Source organism: Lepisma saccharinum, chromosome 9, assembly GCF_977018435.1.
Source record: "Lepisma saccharinum chromosome 9, izLepSacc3.1, whole genome shotgun sequence".
NCBI lineage: Eukaryota > Metazoa > Arthropoda > Insecta > Zygentoma > Lepismatidae > Lepisma > Lepisma saccharinum.
The window spans coordinates 49643493-49666897 of record NC_139237.1 but is presented as its reverse complement, the minus strand read 5'-3'; the positions used below and the strand labels follow the sequence as shown (position 1 = coordinate 49666897).

The 23405-nt window shown below is 37.7% G+C and overlaps 1 protein-coding gene across 3 annotated transcripts in view; it reads left to right on the top strand.

The window, feature by feature from the left end:
* The window catches only part of LOC145992045 (mitochondrial glutathione transporter SLC25A40-like), a 54477-nt gene extending 31658 nt beyond the window's left edge, over positions 1-22819 (top strand). The window contains exons 5-8 of one of the 3 annotated variants that reach the window (XM_083128168.1): positions 2374-2471; positions 6325-6406; positions 9672-9746; positions 21935-22819. In XM_083128168.1, the coding sequence (XP_082984294.1) occupies positions 2374-2471; positions 6325-6406; positions 9672-9746; positions 21935-22146 (467 nt within the window). In that variant the 3' untranslated portion in view covers positions 22147-22819. Of the gene's footprint in view, positions 1-2373; positions 2472-6324; positions 6407-9671; positions 9747-15821; positions 15900-21934 lie in introns of all 3 variants that reach the window. The other 2 variants (XM_083128167.1, XM_083128169.1) reach the window with 2 other exon arrangements.
* The last annotated feature ends 586 nt before the right edge of the window (positions 22820-23405 follow it).

Here is a 23405-nt window from a genome sequence, read left to right as displayed (position 1 = left end):
TTGACAATGAGACTGGTAGGTTCATGAATGGACTGCTCCATGTAGTTGACCACCAAAGCAGCATGGTGCTTTGTGTTTCTGCAATGTTGTAACATAGACACATTCCTTCATTTCTTAAACATCATCTTGTTTATAATAATAATAATAATAAAAAAAAAAATGGAATTTCTCAGAAAAACAGTGGAACCTTGATTTTTACATTTTACAGGAGACCAAGGTGGAAAAACTAAAATGCAGGAACATGCAAAATGAAGGAATTTTTTTTGATAATTTATTATAACATTTTGCTGTGTTCCGACCATGAAGATTCATTGTACGAGGGTCACTATTTATATTTTGAGCCTAACAATGAAAAAACAGGAATTTGGCATTGAAAACTGCTTTATTGTTTTTCGAAGTATTCTCCTTTATGGTCAATACACTTTTGCATTCGTTCGAACCATTTGTCAAAGCAGTTTTTCCAATCTTCTTGAGACACCTCCATAATATGGTTTTTGAACGCATCAACGGCATTTTCCGCCGACGAAAATCGTTGTCCACGCAATTTATTCTTGACATTCGAGAACAAGAAGAAGTCATTGGGTGCCAAATCAGGACTGTACGGCAGATGACCCATCAATTCGATTTTTTGACTGTTCATAAAGTCGGTTGTTAGACGAGATGTGTGACAGCTGGCATTGTCTTGATGAAGAATGTTCCAACGGCATTTGTTTGTTTTCCGTATTTGACCGAAGACCTCTGGCAAACAAATTGTTGTGTACCATTGAGAGTTGACCATTCTACGTTCCTCTAAAGGCACAGTTGCCACATGACCAGTTTTCCCGAAAAAACAGGCGACCATTTGTTTCGATGTACTTCGAGCGCGAACAACTTTTGTTGGATTGGGTTCATCTTGAAACACCCATACAGTCGACTGTTGTTTACGTTCCGGCTCATATGCATATATCCATGATTCGTCACCTGTTACAATCTTATATACGTCTTTTGAAGCACCACGATTGTATTTATTGAGCATTTGTTTGCACCAATTGACGCGAGCGTCTTTTTGAGTTTTTGTCAAATTGTGTGGGATCCAACGAGAACATACCTTTCTCACAGCTAAATGATCATGTAATATTTTATGTATGCTGGTGGAACTAATGCCTATGGTTGCCTCAATCTCACAGTATGTCACATGACGATCTTGCAGTATTAGGTTTTGCACAGCATCAATGTTTTCTTGAACAACAACTGATTTTGCACGACCTTCGCAAATCTCGTCGGTGAGCGAATGGCGGCCACGATTAAATTCGTTATACCAGCATTTCACAGTGGCAAAGTATGGGGCTTCATCGCCAAATGTGTAAGTAAGTTGATCGATGCACTCTTGTCTTGATAATCCACGTCGAAAATCGTAAAAAAACATCGCACGAAAATGTTCACGAGTTAATTCCATTTTATTGTTGTCGCGCAATCTCCAAGGCAACATAAACAACACAAATGAAGCTATTGACAAAACATTTGAAGTAGGTTATGGTCAATAATGCCAGACGATTCCGTGCAAACGTCAAATCGCACCTAACTTCAATCAGTGTTGCCAAGGCTCAAAATATAAATAGTGGCCCTCGTATCATGCAAGGAAATGTAAGAATCTGGGAACTTAAAATTCCGGTGCCATAATCATTCTACTTTTCAGCCTGTGTGGACAAGCTTTTTTATTTTTTACTTTTTCTTTACAATGTACTGTTTAGTTTACATCCACATGCCCACAAGGTTAACTTGACTCTTTCAGACTCTCCCCCTTATTTTAGTGGTGTTAATGCAATATAAGGTACTATGCATTTCTGAGATGCACTGAAAACGTGTTCCACAAAGTGATAATTGCATGTATTCAAATTAGGGATGGGACCGATTAATCGGTACTCTATCGGTATCGGCCGATATAGACATATCGGTGTTTCAGTTTATCGGTAAATTTACCGATTGTTTTACCGATCCGATATATCGATAAATATCTTATAATTTAGTGCAAAATTCTGCCATTTTGTTGTAATTTTTATAAACAATCTCGATGCCCTACTTTCTAAAAAAGTAATTGTCAAAATATTAAACTTCTTTTTCACTGTAGTCACCTTGAAACACACATTTGTTAAGGAGATCAAGGAACATTTTATGTTCTTCAAGTACCATATCTAATTTTATATCGGATCGGTAGAATATCGGTTATCAGTATCGGTAAATTTTATATCGGAACTTTATCGGTATCGGCCAAAATTTCATATTGGTCCATCCCTAATTCAAATACAGTAAGATGTTTAATTTGCTTGTTTTGTGTGAGTACTTTTATACTTTACATTATGGATTTACTAAATAACATTGTTTGTTTGTTTTCAGCCTTGTATTGGTTGCATTATGAGAGCTTCAAAAGTATGTGTAATCAACAGACACCAACTCTTGCATTTAGTTTTTCGGCAGGAGCAACAGCGGGCACAGTTAGTATTTACATTTGCTTCTGATAACTTAATTTTATCCATGGCTTACTGTTATTAACTTTCAGTAGAAAAGTAGTGTAATTGAAAATTGATAGCCCTGTGGTTTAAGTGTTTTTTTTATTTATCAGTTTTATATTATAATTTTGTAAATTGTTAATATAGATAAAAAATATTCACACCATAATAGATGGCGTGAGTTTATGGTGATAAATATGTTTTTAGTCAGTTTGTGCTATTCCATACGTTTTCTGTTTTCAGTTTTAGTAGTAGAAAGCTGTGTTGGTTTCCTGCCACTCCATACTAAGTCACATGGACATTGTTGTCCAGGCAGTTGCATTGTCTGGTTCACTCCGGAAGCAAGCAAGAATGCTCTGATGTGCAACAGGAGTGCAGCAAGCTTTGGCAATGGCAGTGACTGGTTTTGCCAACATGGTTAGTTTTTGCTGACACAGCCCCATACTGTCATCTTTTGGCAACGAAGGAACAGAATTATTCCTTACTGTAAAGCTGTGGTTCTTATACTTTTCAAATCGCGGAGCACTTTTCATTCAAAGACGAGGTCGCGGAGCCCCAACATTTTTTCTATGTCTGTCAGAGCAAAATTTAATTTTTACAGCCTATGTAAATTCGGAAATTACGTTTCTGAGAAGTATTGGTTTTAGCTAACACCATATGTACATTTTTAGTCTTTCTGATGTTCTAGGCATGTAGTGAAAAGAATCAATTATTTCATAATGTTGTATTAAAGAAAATGATGTTTTAATTACTGACCTCAATGTGACGAGTGCGCTTGTTTCTTCTTACAAAGTTCTTTCACATCCAGTTCTATGGAGGAGAGTAATAGTCTTATGTCTGGTTCTGCATCCAATCTGTTACGATACTTTGATTTTGTGGAAAGGTGCATCAAGAAACCAGCCTCTCACAGATACGTACGGACAAAGGGAAGACCCCTTTATGTGATAAATATGATAATTCTGTCTTGACATTGCACCAAAATTCACCCAATGTTAGTTTATCAAACATGGTCTTTTCAAAAGTGTGAGAGCCGCCCCCTGTGACAGAGTTGTTAACACATCGTGCTACGATGCCAGGGGTCCCAGGTTCAAATCCCAGCTTGGGTATGGATGTTTGTGAGTGTCCATTCATCAGTTTCATGATATCATCACTTGTTCCCATATAAGCCAAAAGTGGCAGCAAATCAATCAAGCCATCAATCAAAAGTGTGAGATGTGAGATCAATAAGATTTTCATATTCACGTGGAGTCAGGCTACGAGACTGGTCCGAAACATTCGCTGTGGAAGGAGCTTCTTTTGCTTAGAGTTGAAATGTTCCAGTCTTGAGCCACAGATCCATGCCAAATGTTCAACACCACCACATATATGTGGACTTACAATCTGACACTTTCTCCAAATGAACTGAAGAGACTGTAATAGAATGGAATAAATGTTGTGATGTGTTCTAAATTCCAGCTGCATATCTCAAAGATAACAAACGTCATTAAGATCATAGAGCTTCACTTCGTATCCTGCTGTAAACATATTAAAAATCCATAAAACTAGCATGTATTAAAACTTTATATCCTCAAATGAGAATAATTTTTTAGGAGTGACTTAATCATTAAAAGTTTTCATGAAAATTTAGGTAAAGATCAATAGAATTAATTTTTATGAACACCCACATAAAATTGCCAATAACTGATATTTTACTGACCCAATAAAAAATTGCAAATATGCCACAAATAATTGAAATGGTTTCATATCCTTGGTCAGTGCATGGATCAAGTGAATGCAATATATCTCTTCCATGAGTTAAAAAATATGTACTTAGATATCTGCTTTGCAAAGCAAGTATATTTGGATTACACCTTTTTTCATAAAAAAAAGTAAAAATGTATCAACATGTCAGAAGATTGCTCTAAATTATAAGCTACTTATAGATGTACAGTAACCCCCCGAGTTATGTAACTAATGCATTCCATAAACCTTTATGTAACTTATTGTACTTAAGTTGAATTTCTAAATTGCTTAAGTGTAACTTCGTAAGAAACTGCAATATTTATTATTATTAGGGCTAGTAAAAAAAGAATGAGAATGATTTTTTTTCTTACGCAATACATTAGTCAGTGTCCAGGTTGATATGGTTTTTCCGAAGTAATCCCCATCGAATTGTATACACTTGGCCCAACGTGTCTGCCATTCCTGAAAGATGTGCTGGAACCCATCTTTTGACATCGTCCTCAGAACCGCCTCCGCCTTCTTCAGAAAGGCCTTTGATGAGTCGAAACGCTTGCCCCGCAGCTCCAATTTCAGAAAAAGGAACAAAAAAGAGTCGCACAGAGTAAGATACAGGCTGTATGGAGGGTGTGGGACACATTCAATGTTTTGTTGAGCCAAATATTGGGCAACAATGTTGGAAACGTGAGGGCGTGCATTATCCTGGTGTAGACACCAACCAGATGGATTCAGCTCAGGGCATTTTCAATTGATGTGTTCTGCCAGGGGTCTTCAAAACTGTCACGTAATACTGCCCAGTAACCGTGGTATGTGGGAGCATTTCATGTTGTTAGACAATTCCACGGTAGTCGAAGAAGGAAATCACCATTACCTAATTTGCTGACGGAACAGCTTTGGCTTTCTTTGGCGTCGGAGATCTGGGTGATTTCCAGACTGTCTTCGCCTGTTTGCTTTCGGGATCGTAGTGGTGAAGCCAACTCTTGTCACCAGTTATGATGGAATTCAGGTAGGTGTGGCATGCTCCGCTACCAGACGTTGAAGCTCCCGACACACCTCCACTCTTACCTGCCTTCTGTTCAGGCCTTAGCAATCTCGGCACCCATCTTGTACATAAGTGTCTCATGTGCAAGCGATCATGCGGAATGGTGAACACACTACCATGGAAAATGTGTAACACATCCGCCAGTTCATCTATTGTTATTTGCCGATCTTCCCGAACAATGACGGCAGCTGTGATAACCATGATCTTGTTCACTGCGGTGGCCGGAGTGCCCGGACAGCCCTGCTTAGTGGTCGAAACACGGCTCTCCTTAAACTGTTAGAACCACCAAAATGTGGTCGATTGTGAAAGGACATCTTTGCTATATGCCTCCTGCAACATATTGTATGGTGGATTTTTGCAGACAGACGCAAAATTTCAGGGCCTTGTACTGCTCCTCACGAACAGACTCCATTTTCTGTATGCAACTTCTGACCTTTTGTGTTTTGTTTGTGCAGTGTTGCCAGATGCATGCGCATAAGCACTTGCAATTTTATCTGCCGACTCCACGAGACACGTTCTCACGCAAATTTATTTCACCTCTGCATGTTCACTGTGTGATATATAAAGAAAAATCATTCTCACTCTTTTTTGACTAGCCCTCGTATGTATATATATATAAAATTTACCAGTATTATTTTATAAATGAAACATCATGCAGCAGTATTTACTCTGATATAAACTATAAAAGTATGAAAAATATATAAAAGAATATAAAAACAGACTAACATCCATTGCAGTATGTCGTTGCATACTGCAATGGATGTTAAAGATGAAAAAGCCACAAACATATTCATACGTGCTAGTAGTTGTAATTTTCAAGATTTATTACGTAACTGTGAATCTACGTAAGTCACATATTACGTAAGTGGGGGGTTGGGTTTACTGTATTGGATCAGTAAAATTATTGATTGTTTTACTGATACCAATTTCCCTATATCGACCTATGCAGATCATCTGCTTAATCCCTAGTGCATATGTGCTCACGTTTATTGCTTTGATAAACATTTTAGATGTAAGATATTGTGTATATGAAAAATGTGAGACCTGTTAGAAAGATATTGAAAAATCTAATTACAGATTGCTGCTGTGATTACTTTGCCATTTGATGTTGTTAAAACTCATCGACAAATAGAACTTGGAGAAAAGGAGATCTATTGTGGTAAGCACTTTGGTTATTTATTTTTGCTACTTATATTATGATGCAGACCATCATGATAGTATTTTGTATTTCATCTTCCATATGAAGCATAAGATATGGCATGCAATACCAGCTTAGCTCTTGTTGCATGTTCTTTAGTGCTAAGTACAGATTATTTTTTTAAAGGGGTGGTTTAGCTACTATCTAAAGTCTTATTTTCCGAGAGTCATGTTCTATGTATTATTTGGGGTTTAAATTTCTCCTACAAGGGTGAAGACATAATGTAAATAAGGAGATTATGAAAAATGAAATGGGTTTAAATTTTTGGTGGGAGAAGTAGTTTCAACATTTGGAACATAAATAAAACTAGGAATAAGAGAAAGATGTATCAGTTGTGCGTTGCACCGTGTCATGAAGGCATAAAGGGGTTCTAAAGGTAGAGCTCCACACATTCTCGATCTCAAGCATAGTGGAGGTGATGTGATCAGCACCATGTTCCAAGTGTTGTTTCCTCCACTCCTTCCACAAGTACCATTGCTTAGAAGCTGAATAAGTCTTACAAAGCCACTTTATACAGGAACATTGGCGGAAAACTAGAAATGGTTTATTGAAAACCTGAAAAAAAATATTAGGAAGAAATAACTTGGAGAAACAAATCACTGCAGATTGCACTAGTGTTTTTATGTCGTATCAGAAGCCAATGACAACCAGAAATTACAATAATGAATGTATTTGTAAAGATGCTCATTCTTGTTACAAAGAATGTTGTTTCTTATTTCTGACATCAGCTCTAGTGATGTTGAGGGAAGTAGTTATAATAATAATAATAACATTTGGTGCAACAACCCCTTAGGGCCAAGGCATACCTACCAACTGCCGGCCTCACTCCCAAATGCCTATCAGAGGTGGGCAATCATCCAACCAGTTACGGGGGGAAGTTTGGTCAGCATGACGAGCCCCCAGTCGTTTATCCTAGGTTTCAATGACCGGGTTACTTAACTTATTTGTAGCTCCCCAATTTACCCACAATGGTGGGTGTCCACCGGTCCCACACGCTGGCCGAAATCTCAGGAGAAAAGTTGTTCCCCTTCCTCCCAGGAGACTTGAATCAGCACACATCCCGTAGCCAGAGCCCAAAGCCTGATTCCTTAGACTGCATGGCCACAGTGTGGGATGAGGGAAGAATCTAGTACAACAAATTACACATTGTGTCGAATTGGATTAGTTGCCAGATTGTATTGCTATTATGGAAATTTTCTATTGAGGAGACTTTCATAGTGAAAACTGACTCCCTTACCGTGTTCTCTGCATTGATATCAAAGTACCATGATACTCAACACTTCAAACCACTCCTCTGGTTCTGTTTTATCAATAGTTTTATGCTCTGGATACTTGGGGAATCACCCCTCTCCACTTTCCTACACTAACTCAACCCCTTCAGTTCTATCAAGATCACCTGGACCCACTCCACCAATTAAATTACATCCTAGATGTGTATGTGCAGATTGAGGATTGTCATTTGAAAACATCCATCACATCAAACCCACCAAGATCTCTCCCATTTCATACCAAGAAAGCAATCCCATTCTCCCTGGTTCTCAGAGGACACTGCATCAACATCTCTCCCATTACTCACCAACCCTACTACCACCTTCTGTACCACCTTGGTCAACCCTAGTTACTAAACAAATATCCCATGCTACCTCATGCTCAGTCACCAATAAACGTGAACCAACCTCACCTGTACTTGTCAACAAATTGAGACACACACACTATGTTCCCTCCTCATTCTCCTCAGTGATCCCAACAGTAGAGACATCTTTCCCAGAGTTGTTTTAAAGTGCAAACTTCATCACCTCACAACCAACATCTCACATTCATAAATACAACAGTCCAATGTGTAAAAACTGTCCCGTTCTCATCACCACTTCTACTCTACAGATTCACGCTGCCACTGGCAAATGTATGCTCCAAAGAAAGCAACCTGCTTCACCTCAGACCTCAACTATATCCTCATCTGTAACATCTGTGGTACCTTTTTACCTGGGAAAACATCCTCAACCTCAAGAGTGACTACCGCCCCCCCAGCAAAACTTGAATTACATACACTCTCACCTTCTGCACCAATAATCATAATGCCCCTTTAATGATTGCTTCTGGCTAGTGATCGTACACCAAAAACCCCAAAACATGAAAACCTCAGAACAGAAACACTGCGAAAGGGCTTACATGTCAGCCATAAGCTTGAATAGCAGTTTTTGTAAGGAATTGCTCATGTTGCTGCTTTAACTTGGTACTCTATGCTAAGTCCATCTTGGATGATGACATTAATTCTGGTATGTGATGTCTTTGTGGGGAGGCAGTCTTTCAAATGCCACTATTTCATTCCAGCTAAATCAAATAGTGTCAGCACACACTTTCACCACCTTTCTAACTCACCATGTGCAGTATTCTGGAAACTTTTGCTGACCACCATGGCGGTGAGGTTAGCACAGCCCATTATGATATTGGGAGCCTCAGGTTTGAATCCTGTCCTAGGCATGTCCCTTCATCATATTGTTACTTATCCTCATCTTTGCAATTAGTCACAAGTGTCAGAAAGCATTAACTTTCAAACTGCTTTCTTGCCCCCTCTTGTGTCCACATATAATTTTTCTGGCATTGGTACTGCATAGAACCAGAGTTGTCAATTAGAATGAGATACGGATTTCAGGACACACTACATTTCTAAATAATATTATCTTTCAGATTGATCTGGCAACACATTTTTTTCAAAAAAGTTATGACAGTCAAACAATTCTTGTTGGGCTTTTTACATATGCTATGCAATTTTGCACACATTTTGTATATTCTAAGCACTTTTTGTACATATTTAATGCAGTTCCACAGTCTGAAACAAGAATTTTCTTTTCCTAACCTATTCTTTTTATTTCCTGAGGATGACATTGGAAACCTCGGGAAACCTGTAGAATTTTAACTTCTTTGACAGTTTGCTGTCAGTGTAACAATTTTAAGTTTACCCAACATGTAAGCACAGAAAAAACAACAACTCGAAATTGGGTTAAAATCAACATTAATTGAATAATTTGCAGCAGTCAACAGGCAACCCTCTTTCTAGGCACTTCCTCAGAATGAATTTAAATTGATATATTTTTTAATGAGATGAATATTCCATATATGATCATGTAGAATCTTGAAAAATCAAATTCCTAATTATAATAATTTATTTCTCTTTCTGAATTTGTTGTGTCAATCTGCCTGTTCTTGGCTCCTTGCAACTGAGTAGAAAATAAAGTAGTAGAAGCATATTATGGCGTGTGGACAGGAAAGTGGAATGGATTTTGCAGATGTAAATTGTCAGGTACAAGTAGGCAAAAGTTACAAAAATCAGTACGATTCATCAACGAGTATTGCTTTTAGCATTATCATTTGAGCCTGAATTCATTGATTGCTGAATAGACAATTAATTTGATGATGTGATGTCCTGTAACTTATATTTGGTGAGAATTCTGTACACTTTGATCTGTGTTAGAAGTCATTGACTTCTGCAGTAGTTTGATGAAATTAGTTGCTATGGTCCTCCAGGCAAAATACTTTAGTTGTGATGTATCAGCATAAAATCTGGGGGCCAAGCCACTTCCTACACTCCCCTAAATTTTGGTGACACCAATTGTGACTCATTAACAGGGTGGGGGATTTCTCTAAATTTGTTTTAAACAGCAGAATGTAATGACCCTGATGCAAGTTTGGGATATCACATCTTTTAGCACCAGTTTGTTACATTTTTATGTGTAGAAGATACAGTTTTAAACAGCTATGTAATACCGTAAGAATATGGAAGTTTATAATTTCTTGTGTAATTTATAATGTAGTTTTAGAGGTAGCCTTGCTTCTTTATTTTGCTTTCATTGGAAAAATTGAGCATTTAGTTAAATGCTATTCTAGTATATTTTTTTAATATATAGATATATATTTTTTTACCAAAAGCCACAAACTAAACAAAATATCTACTTGATCTCCATTTTACACACCGTAAAATTATTTCAATAAATTCCGATGATATGTATTGGGTTTTGAAATGCAGTTTTAAGGGTAGTGTTGAGCTGATATCAATGCCAGTGTATTGGTATTGGGAAGTCAGATACTTCTTAAGTGTGTTCATGTATCCTGGTGGTCTGAAAAATCGATGGTATTGAAATTCTTATGTATACAGGTTTTATATAATAGCTATATAATTAGCTGATTCTGCACTATATGACTAACATATAATATTGATACACACACACACACAAACCCACACATAAACCAATACCCTGCACAACTTCTAGTTACAGTGTTCAGGCATTCAGACTGGGAATCTGTAATAGTCTTACTATAGGGTAATTCCATGTCAAATCAACCAAGGAGAAATACATTTTGGAATTTGATGTCATAGATTTGACTAATTTTTGGTATACACGCACTTTTAATCTAAAATATAGAAAAAAAATATTTTTCATGTTGCCAGTTTTTGAGTTATTGAATTTTGAAAATTGACAACATTGCCCAAAAACCGCTTACCGCTGAAACTTTAAATACATTTTGCAAGAGACCTGTTTTAACTACAGGGGTGAGCATGGTCTCATTTTAAAGCTTATGAAGAGGGTTTTCATTTGATATACAACATGCTTGGTTTTTTGCGAAAAACAAATTTTGAAAGTTTTTCAAAATTTTATTTTACAATTTCCAAAAAACGAAATTTTCAAAATGTTCAAAAATTTTACACATATTGATACACATCTACTGAAGGCTCAGTCAAAATTTCAAGGCGGTATCTCTTTGGTATCATATGAAAAGTGAATTCCTTTCAAGACCATGCGGCGATTTAAGTTAACATATTTTACATACCTAACCACATTATAAATGCAGAAGCATACATACCAAGAAACTGCTTAGTGATACAGAAAGTCTTTATTTGATAAAATGCATGATGCTTGTGTCATCTATATAGCATCGTTTTGGGTATCAGTTCAATGTGGCATAAACTCAAGACATTACTGGATGTGCACACATGTGCTTTTCTTGGTAGGCAAGAAAGTTGCATCTTGTAATCATCACACAGTTAGGCATAGAAGCAATGGAATTGCACCACCAACTGTCGCAAAACCCTTGGAAAATACATAATGCTGAAAGTACATTAGCACTGAGTGTGCAGTTGCTGTGAAATAGAATAAATGTGCTCTATTCTTCAAGTGTGATAAGAGAATAAACATATGAGAGTATACCATCTCAAACTCGAGCACCTTAAGTGGCCTACTTTTAATCTTGTCACTGAAGTCCCCATGTGGACATTATCACTTATCATCATTGTCATGATTAGCCAAAAATGGCAGAAAGAGAACATAAAATAACAAAACTAGAAGTAGAAAACATGAAATTGCAACAGGAATAGAATGTGTTGAATTTTTCTCCAAGTGAGAATATCACGCAGCATAACACTATCTATTCATAACTTTTTCAATTGCTTCATCTCTATTTTTTTAAAAAAATGTGCTTGTTTTATTTGTAAGAGATGGTAGACAATTAGTACAGGGTCCGGCAGAGGAGTTAGACGGTTTTGAAATGTGAATAACACACTTAATTTTCAAAGGTACAGAAATGTATTACTACAGAAATACAGGTTATTGTATGCCATTTTTATTTACCACGACAGTTCGTGTAAAAAAAAAAAATGATGCCTTCAATTTACTTCTATACACATTCGAAGGCCTTTTTCCTTTCCTTTTAAATGACCTATGTAAGTTCTTGAGTCAGCGCTTCGTCCGTTTGAACAATTGAAATAAATTCAAATCAACAATCCGCAATCCAGTGAGAAGTTGGTGGCCTGCTTAACTGTTTGTCAGCCCAGTAAGCATGGATGCCTGGAATGTGCAACATCGAGTGTTTGTTGTGGAGGGATTCTTCAAGACTGGAGAATCTGTATTGAAAATGCAGCGTCATTTTCATGTGGCACGCCATGGGCGTGTACCAAGCCGCAACACTATCCTCAGGTGGGTACAGAACTTCAGATTGACAGCATCAGCTATGAATAGGTCACCACCTGGCTGTGTTCGAACCGTAAGGACACCAGAAAACATAGGACGAGTAAAGAGGAAGCTATCGTTAGGAGCCCAAGACGGTCTGCCAGCCAGCATGCTGTAGCGTTGTGGATATCAGATCGCTCTGTACGACGAATGTTACATCTGGATCTAAAATTGTGCAGGAGCTGCATGATGATGACTTTGTCAATCTCAAAAGATTTGCTGAAAGGATGCTCCAAATGTCCGAGGAAACGATTATTCTTATGAGTGACGAGGCATATTTCCATTTAAATGGATCTGTAAACAAGCAAAACTTTAGATATTGGTCAAACGAAAACCTGCAGGAGCTTCATGAACGGCCGCTTCACAGTTCATGAGTGACTGTGTATGGTGTGGTGTAGCTGCATTTGCTGTCATCGGCCCGTATTTCTTCCAAGATGAAGATGGGGATTGTGTGACGGTGAACTCCGAACGCTATTTCGCAATGATGAATACTTTTGTTTTACCAGAACTTTGTCGGCTTCAGAGTAGGCGTAGGATAAATCAGCAAGACATATGGTTCCAACAAGATGGAGCAATGGCTCACACATCTAGATCCTGTATGGCTGTTGTTCATCAACTTTTTCCAGGACATGCCATTTCCCGGTTTGATGACATACCCTGGCCTCCTCGGTCACCAGACCTTACAATCAGTGATTTTTTTCTGTGGAGATTCCTCAAATCCTAAGTGTATGTGAATAAACCTCGCACATTAGATGACCTGAGATAAAATTGAAAACATTCTTGGTGAAATATTGCAACGTGCCGTCCGCAACTTCTGGGAGAGGCTTTCAATGTGTGTACACGTAAATGGAAGTCACTTGAAGGACATCATTTTTAAGTCATAAAGAATTCCCATTGCAATTGGCATACAATAACTTAAAATGGCATACAATAACCTGTATTTTTGTAGTAATACATTTCTGTACCTCTGAAAATTAGGTGTGTTATTCACATTTCAAAATTGCCTAACTCCTCTGCCAGACCCTGTATATACCATTGGCAATGTATTTACTTGAATATCAAATATATCCACTTTGGGGTCGACCTCCTTGGTGGAGTGGTTAGCGCAGCATGCTATGATGTTAGGGGTTTTGGGTTTGAATTCTGGCCTGAGCATGGGTGTTCTTTGTGTGTCGTCCCCTCATCGGTTTCATCATATCATCACCCTTCATCGTTGCGATTACCCAAACGTGGTAGAAAAGCAAAGCAAAATAAACCAAATTAGTCTTTATCAGTCAGTGTCCACTTTCGTTAATTTTATTTAGGCTCTGAATAATTTATTTCATTTGTTGAGTATTTTTAAATGTACAAATTCTTTTCCTCATGTTTTACTGCAGATCAAAGCATGGGATATGTATGTATGTTGCATCTCTCTTGTTGCTGGAATGCTTCATTTGCATAGTATATAATTAGTTGAAGCGCTTCTTTTATACTATTGTCTGTCCCTGTTATGCTTTTGTTGCAGCTGCACAATTAATAATTAACAGGGATGAATTAATTGTAAATGTAAAATATAAGGGTCAGTCAGTGGAAAACATACCACCTTGTATATCTCAACGTTGCTCCACGAAACTCCTGCCATTGGAAGGGGGTTCTGTTATTATTGCCCGGTAGATGACAGGCTCATCACAGACTTGTGTGAAGCAGTTGGAGTGTGAGCTGTGAGAAGTGCAGATGTGTAGGTACTTGCTATCCGGCATATAATGGAGGCCACTAAGCTAGAGGAGCGAGCAGTCATACGTTTTCTGGTGGCCGAAGAAGGTGCTAGTATGCGAGATATTCACCCTCGTTGGATGAGATTATCATTTGTGATGATTCAGGTTGTGGATTGTCCTGCAGTGGCGTTCTTACTTTGTGAAACCCCCAACTCCATTCCTTCACCTGCGACAGAGATAAACAATGTTCCCCATACACTGCCGTCATTCGACGGTGAATATCTCTCGTACTAGTGCCTTCTGCAACCAGGAAATGCACGACTGTTCGCTGCTCTTCCTTACTAGCCTCTATGATATGCTGGACGGCAAGTCCCTGCATGTCTGCACTTCACACGGCTCACACTCAAACTGCTTCACACAAGCCTGTGATGTGACTACTACTTCTTTTCAAATAGCCCCCCTTTTCATTGTGATGTGTCGACGATGAAATTTTGGGAACGGCCATCATCTACCAGGGACAACAGTACCCCATTCCATTGCAGGAGTTTCATGGAGCCGCGACATCTACACGTCAAGTTATACAAGGTGACCTATTTTCCACTGACTGACCCTTATATATTCACAGGTTGTATGTGTTGTTAAGGAAGGAAAATCATTAACCGTTTCGGAATTGGCTCAATGGAAAATTGAACTCTTAGTTTTTTTTCTTGTAATGTATGCTGTTGCCCGTGCAAATTTACAGAAAATGACATTGTAGAGTAATTTTTACCAAGGCTTTGTAAGGATAATTCAACATATGTTTACACATATTTAAGAAATTAATGGTAATTAATTAAAATTATAATAATCTTACTCGTCATAATATGGATATATCAAATACTGATTAGTACTCATGAGGGATATCACATACTTGTGGACTTGTGACCCTCCGTATGTTTCCACATTTTTACTAAGCACTTGTATTACATTAAGCTATTGTTTATGATAGACATCCACTGTCAGTTCTTTCAGTAAAATGTGACGACCTCTTTTGCCTTCTTGTCACTTCTAATATGACTGTGTATTAAAAATAAATTCTTATAATTGCTTAAAGTAGACATCTTGGAAATTAAGGAAATGAAACATGCAAATCAGTTTTGATTGAAGTCTTCTTCCGAGTCCAAAAGCAAAATGTTCAAAATGGTATTCATCCTGGAAACTTGAACTTCTTAGATTATACATGAAATAATAGCATTTACCCACACTTCATTTATTCATAATACCATCACCATACACAAATAGTGTTTTCATTCTGTTATTTAATTTTTCTTCACCAAAAAGTAACATTTTTAGAATCAGTTTAGATGCAATGGTAACCTGACTGTCATACATATGTCATTGACTTTATGAATGAATTTTGTTTAAGATGTACACTGTATGCATGATTTTATCATTAAAATCAGTGAAACTTTCTCTTTATAATCTAGGAACAAGTGATATGCCTTTTAAAAAAATATTAGGTAAAAACAAAAATTGTAATTTTACTGGTACGTTAATATGTCATAATTGGTCCCATCCCTATATAATAGTATGTCTACTGCCGAACTCTGGAAAATTGGTAAGTGTGAGTATTCTAAAATATGTTTTATTGAACTTACAACATATTCTGTGTCTTTTTGTGATTTGCTAATGTGTTTGCAGCCAAGCGCAAATCTGTATATTTTGGAATGTTCAGTATGAGGACATACATTGGAATCGTCAGTTCAATCATCAGTTCAGGTACAAAGATTTTTTTATCCTTCTTCTCACTTTGCTTCGCATGGTGCTTACTTTTGTTGGATGGAGATGGGTTACTGTCAACTTTAGGATCTCTGTTGAGTTATAGTGTTAGATACCAGGTGTAGAAGTATGAAACCGCAATTGGCCAATAGATGGTGCTAGCCGGCAGTGGAGGGCGCGGAAGATCGCGTAAGCAGCGCCAGCTGCTGCCCGCCACTCCCGAGGACGTTATATCGGAACACAGTAACCCGAGTGCCAGACAGAGGAAGGTGTTGCACACCCGGAACATGTCGAGTTTTGTGCCTACGAACTACGATTTGCGAACAGCATTGGTGTTCTGTTATCATTTGAAGAAAACGTCCGCAGAATCGCATCGAATGCTCGTCGAAGCTTACGGCGAACATGCTCTCGGGAAAACACAGTGTTTCGAGTGGTTCAAGAAATTCTAAATTTTCGATTTTGACTTGCGAAACGAGGAAAGTGGGAATCCTCCGAAAAACTTCGAAGACAACGAATTACAAGCCTTATTGGATGAAGATGATACCCAAATGCAGCAGGAGCTCGCGGAACAATTGAATGTGACGCAGAAAGCCGTTTCTCTTCGGTTGAAAGCTATGGGAAAGGTGCAGAAAGCAGGCAAATGGATTCCGCATGAACTGAATGAAAGACAGCAAGGATCCCGCAAGACCACTTGTCAAATGCTGCTCGCCAGATACAAAAGTAAGTCGTTTCTCCATCGCATAGTGACCGGCGATGAGAAATGGATATATTTGGAGAATCCTAAGTGTCGTAAATCGTGGGTGAATCCAGGCGAACCATCGACATCCACTGCAAGACCAAATCGCTTTGGAAAAAAGACACTGCTCTGTGTTTGTGGGATCAGCGGGGCGTCATCTATTATGAGGTGCTAAAACCTGGTGAAACCGTTAACGCAGATCGCTACCAACAGCAAATGATCAATTTACATCGAGCATTACGTGACAAACGGCCGGAATATGAATCAAGGCAACACAAGGTCATCCTGCTCCATGACAACGCCTCACCACACACAGCAAAACAGGTCTGGGAAACGATCAAGGCATTCAAATGGGAGATACTAGGGCATGCGGCGTATTCTCCCGACTTGGCTCCTTCAGATTATCATCTATTTGCCTCACTGGGACACGCTCTTGCAGAACAGCGCTTCAATTCGTATGAAGATGTACGAACATGGCTCGCGGACTGGTTCGCTTCAAAATAAGAATGTTTTTTTTTGGCGTGGCATTCATAACCTGCCGGAAAGGTGGGAGAAATGTGTAACTAGCAATGGAGCTTACTTTGAATAAAATATTGTTTCTCAGTTGCAAACACCAGCCGTTTACTTCTTGCAAACAAATTCTGGTTTCATACTTCTACACCTGGTACATATATATCTTTCAGTTGCTTTATTTGCAAAACAATGTTGTTGCACAGGGTTGAGACAAATACCATTTTAAACTGAAGCTTACAGTGATGTAAAGTTGTGTGAACTTGTTGGAATGTGCAGATGATACAATTAAAAGTGGAACAAACATATTGGGCAAAGGAATAGTGCTTTGTCAAGACTATGCATAGGCAAAATTCATGAGTTGAGCTTCCAATTGTTGGCTTATCCACCATACCCATCTGGTATAGCTCAGGTCAGTGCATAGAGTCCCAATGCTGCTTTTTTATTTTGCCTACTCCTTCTTTTCAAATAGCTCCCCACTTGTCATCGTGATGTGTCGACGATGAAATTTTGGGGACTGTAATAATGCTATGTAGATAATGAAAAAAATAGATATACTGCAGTATTGTTCTTTTGTTAAAGCTGTTAGGAAGATTAAAATATGCATGTAATCCTGGCTTGAAACCCAAATTATCAAAACTGAAAATTGCTGATTTATTTTTAGTTGTGTTTTAAGAACAAACCTTTTTTGAGTATATATTTGGAATCATCATTTATCTTCATAAAGAGTTAAAATACACCTGTGTGAACGTTCACTATTGCGTGCTTCACTCCATACAACACAGCACACAGTGTTCTCCACAAAAACAGGATCCTATGGGAGTGTCTCTTGAAAACCAATTACGTATATTGGTGATTTGACCACCACCATTCTCATATTTTGAAGATTTGCTTGGCAGATAGATACAGAGTTTCATAGAATTTTACATCTTCCAGAAAAGACACACACACAAACAATGGTGTACCAATAAGGAACTCACTAAAAACCACTCATACCCGTGAGTATATATATATAGGAACGTAAAAATAACATGTAATGCCATACCTAATCTCAGGCTCTCCCCAATGATGTAGTGGTAACATTTCCACCTCGTAATCAAGGCATCCTGGGTTTGATACCTGGTGGAGGCATCCCACTTTAAACTATAGGTCTAGTCCTGGTTAACCTATCTGTGTATAAATTGAACTTAAAACACTCAATCAAAACCATGCAAAATCTCACTTAATGCTTGCTATCACTGAAAATTTGTCAGTGGTTAGCACAGTATGAAGTGTTGCTGTGAATCCCGAGTTCAAATCCAAGGCTGAGTGTCCCTTCATCAATTTAATCATATCACTCATCGTCATCATCGCAATTAGCTAAAAGTGGCAGAAAAGCGATACTAAATGACAAACATCAGAAGGCTATTATTCACAAGTACTCAAACCTCACAACGCTGTGTCCAGTAAGTTAAGAAGTTATGGAAGAGAGTTGAATGTACTGAGAAGCTGCACAATATCTGGTGGCCCAATATAGAACAGTAAAAAAATCTATACTCAATTGTGAAAGTTAAAAAAGGTTAAAAAAAGAAAAGAGAAGCTTGATGGAAATGTTGGTTTGCATTTAGGATAAACACTGCACTATACCTAGTCTCCAGAAAAGTATACGATGGTATTGGTTATTATATCTTAGACGATACTTTCTGATAATAATACCACCGGTATCTGCTAGTACTAATACGTTGGTATCAGCTCAGCTCTACTGTTTTTGCACGTTGTAATCTCAGATTTTGTTTTTAATTTTAATTTGTTTATGCTTGAGCAGAAATCCTGACTGAAAATTTGAGGCACTAATTAAAATTTCTGTATGTCTTGTTAACTCTTTCACTCTTCTGATTTTACTGTTTGACTGTTTTTATTTCTTTTCTGACTGTATTGTGAGTTATTTTTGCACCCCAAATCCATGATTTATGAAATGTACACTTTTTCATTAAACCACTTACCCGTACTGTGTTATATTTTATAATTTATTCCTGTACATTTTTTGTTTGTATATTTTGCATGTACCAATAATGTACTGTTTAATTTTAAATGCAGTTTTGTGCAATACCTTTTAATTTTTTATTTAGGTAGTTTGTAGTGTTTCTGTCCAATGTACATAAATAGCTTTTGAAGTAGTTACATTTAATTAATGTTAAATTCTAAAATTGTCTAGTGAACTAAGTTGATAGCACTTTTTATATTTGTAATGTTCAAACATGGTTAACCTTTATCAGATGAAAGACTCTTCCACCTGTAATCTTCTTTGGAGATTAGTTTTTTAGGTACCTGCTTTTCAAATGTGTGGTGATGCACAAAAAGGAAATTGTGGAAGGAAAACTACGTGGGTTAGAAATTTAATAGTGTCAACTATTTATTCTCAAATGGTACAAAAGAGATACCTGTGTAAAACTTCTACAGTCGATGTAGTCACCATCATTGTGTACAACTGTTGCCAGCAATGTGGACGTCATAATATTTCTGTATCAGTGCATGTTCTCTTAATGGTTTGAATGGAGTGGTCTATTGCTGGAATAATCTCTGGAACAGGTGGAGGCACATGGTGGTTCGGATCCCACTTTAAGGGGCCTCCCTGATGGCACAGTGGTAGTGTCGTTGCCTTGAAATCAAGGGGTTCCGGGTTCGATACTCTGTGGAGGCATGTAGTGGTCCTGATTAGCCTTACTGTGCATAAAGTGGACTTAAAACACCAATTCAATCAATCCCACTTTAAACTGTAGGTCCAGTCCCTATTAGCCTTATTGTGCATAAAGTGGACTTAAAACACCAAATCAATCAATTGATCAATCATTCAATCTTTGGAACAGTTTGGAAGCTTTATCTTCGGTATCAAATCAAAGTCACAGATGCTTGTAGAGCATCTGCCAGCCCCATCGAGCTAACAAATCAGCCACAGGTTGCGCTACATGCACCCGAGCATTGTCCTGCAAAATGATGGGAGGATTCAGCAGAAAGTGTTCCCTCTTCTTTCGCAATGCAGGTTGCAGTTCATGTTCCAAAAATGAACAGTAATACTGCCCATTGACAGTCTGTCCTGGAGGTACGGCGAGAATCATCAGAACTTTCACATTAGTGGGGTTCTGACTATGCAACTTTAGACTGCCAACTCCAACGATACTCTATTCCTCTCATCACTGCACATGAGCCTAGTGTTGGAAGGTAGAGTCCATTTCTGGGAGGCAGCTTAGGTATCAAACTAATATGTGGTATAAGTAAGAAGCACCAGTTCCGTTTCATGGTGTATATACAGCAGTGTTGCAACTATTAAATTTCCTACCCACGTATTTACCATAGATAGTTGCAGTTGGTTGCTTTTTTTCCCCTTAAAGTAATCATGCTGATGTGGGAAGGGGAATTATTAGGGGTGAGCCGATATGAATTAAATTTATACAATTCAGAAATTTCATTCAAAATGTGGAGGCACACTTTAACTGTAGGCCCAGTCTCATTTACCCTTACTGTGCATAAATTGGTCTTAAAACGCAAACCCACTCACTCAACTCCATGATCTTCCAGACAAGAATTTTGTAAAATGTCACATTACTTGTAGTATATAGTAAGGAAGAATGTGCTGTTTGATTTTATATACAGTTTATCCTGAAATAATGCGTCTGACTGCCATGCTAAAGGTCCCGGCCGGTTCAAATCCGGGAACTTTTCTAACGATGGAAGCGGCCCCGGCGCCCACCCAGCGTCGAATAACATGGGTACCTGGGGGAAACCCTGGGGGGTAAAGGCAGTCAGGGGCATGGTGCTGATCACATCACCCCCACTTACGACCGGATCAAGAAAGTGTGGGACGTTACCCCCACACCCCCTATATGCCTTCATGGCGTGGTGCTAAGCACAGGGGAACACTTTACTTTTTTTATGCTTCAAAATATTATAGAGACAACACATGTTGTACATTTAATTTGCGGAAGTTTTAAGTTACTGCAGCTCTTTAAATTGATAGTATTTCTAGTGCAGGCATGTGAAATTGCAAACATCAACAATGATTTCACTTTTAATTGGGATTAATTTGAATTCAGTGGCTATTTTCAGTTGAGTGATTTTTGTCAGCTATGTCCCCATTACACAAAAAAAAAAAAAAAGAAAAAAAAAGTTGTGTATGATCTGGTGAACGCAGGGTGTATTCGATGCAACCGATTTGGTCAGATGATTTACATCAAGATGGGACCTCATGTTCTGGGGAGTTGCACCGTCTTGCTGCAAATAAAACTCGTCCTCTTTCCTATGTGTCTATTTATTAGATGCATGGCATGATTGGTTCATGCAATATGCTTTAAAATTTAGTGAGCTTTGTGTAAGTTTTCAGTAGCACATTTTCTCTTGCGGATATTTTCTCGAATGCTGTATCTTGACATCCTAAACAGTTCCATCTGTTTCAAACATATCTCTAATTTGAGTAATGACAAGTCACAGTGGATTGCTTTAAAACTCCTTTCTGAACAATCTTTGCACTTCCTATATTCTTGCAATTTTGGTAAGACTATGAAAAATTTCACTTCCTCAAAATTTAGACCCTTTCCAGCCATTATTTCAAGTTTGTTACGTCTCAAAATAAATGAAAATTTACTGAGTTATTGGCTGTAAAAGTGTGTACACATTTTTGGGGACACTCTGTAGTAAATAAAATGGATTTGCAGACAAGATTGCTGGGTGCATAGTAAAGGAAGACACTTTTTACATCTACTTTATAGGGCTATGATGATGAAAGATATTCTTTTATGTATATTTTATATTGCAGACTCGCCTCAAAAGAGTACATCGACACTTGGGATCATTCAAAGGATCTACAGGCAGCATGGTATTGGGGGACTATTTGCTGGAATAGTGCCACGTGTTATCAAAGTTGCTCCAGCTTGTGCTATAATGGTTTCTAGTTTTGAGTATGGAAAGAGATTTTTCAGGCTACAGAACTTTCAGAAATATGCAATAAGAGAGTCTGTGACCTCGTAGAATTTATGCATCCAGAAGTTTCATTAGAATTGTAATATGATCGAATTATATGCTTTGTCTTTACATATTCATGCAAATGAACTTCACGTGCACCATTGGGACAGAGTTTGAAGGGTGGGGAAAATTTTCCCTCCTTGCACAAAGATGGCTGGAAATATTTCTGTAAGAGAATGAATTTTTCTAAATGCACATTACAAGGTGATGTATTGTATGAATACATGAGATAAATTTAATAGGAGGCACATTAATAAAAATACATAGGACAAATCCATATCTTTTGCTGTTAGTGTTACAAAAAAAAAGAATTAAAACTCTTGATGAATCTTAATGCCTGATAAACATTTAGCATACTAGGGAGCATAATACATCATATCTTAGTAGCCGTTATGACAAAAGTTAGTGCTTAGCAATACCGTTACTGTAGGATGACCTGTGTAGCTTTAGAATGTTTATGAACATACGTAACATATGTTGGTGATGCAGTTATCATGCACTGGACAGATGCAGGTAGATGAATGTTACCATAAAAGAATCAGCGGGTTTGTACTTTGTGTATTGTTTTATTGTGATATTGATTTATTGAATGTAATTGTAAAGTATGTGTGTATGTATGTATTACTTTAAGAATTCCATTTTATATTAAGTTGAGAAAAATAAACAACAATAATGTTTATTTTCCATTTTTTTGGCATACCTAATGTGTATATTTTGCAATATACAATTCAGTAAAGATTTATTGCAATTGCAGCAGATAAATCTTGCAACAATGTTTGATAAAGCAGTTTATTTGACCACTGTTGGTAAATTCACATTAAATGTGTTAAAAACTTAGTAGCTCCTTTCTACTCCTTAGCTATAGGCGATACGTTGCGAGACCTGTTCCCAATAGTACTGAACCCTATAAATTAGGAATGGGACGGATCAATCTCTACTCTATTGGCATGGGCTGATAAAGGAACATTGGTAAAAATTTACCAGTCCAATATTTCTGTAACCTGGAATTTTGTGTAAAATTCTACCATTTTGTCACATCTGGATTTAATAAATATAAAGCTGTAATTCATGTGCAGGTTGATACCTATGTATATGATACAAGCATTATAACATCTACACCAAAAAGGTGCATGTCAGTACATGTAGAATCTCTCCAAGTTTAGTATAAAAATGTATACCTTACAAATGCTTGATATGTGCACCCCTGGTGATGTCAGACACCAATCCTGAAATTAAGTTCCTGCCACAGATGTCCCAACATATCA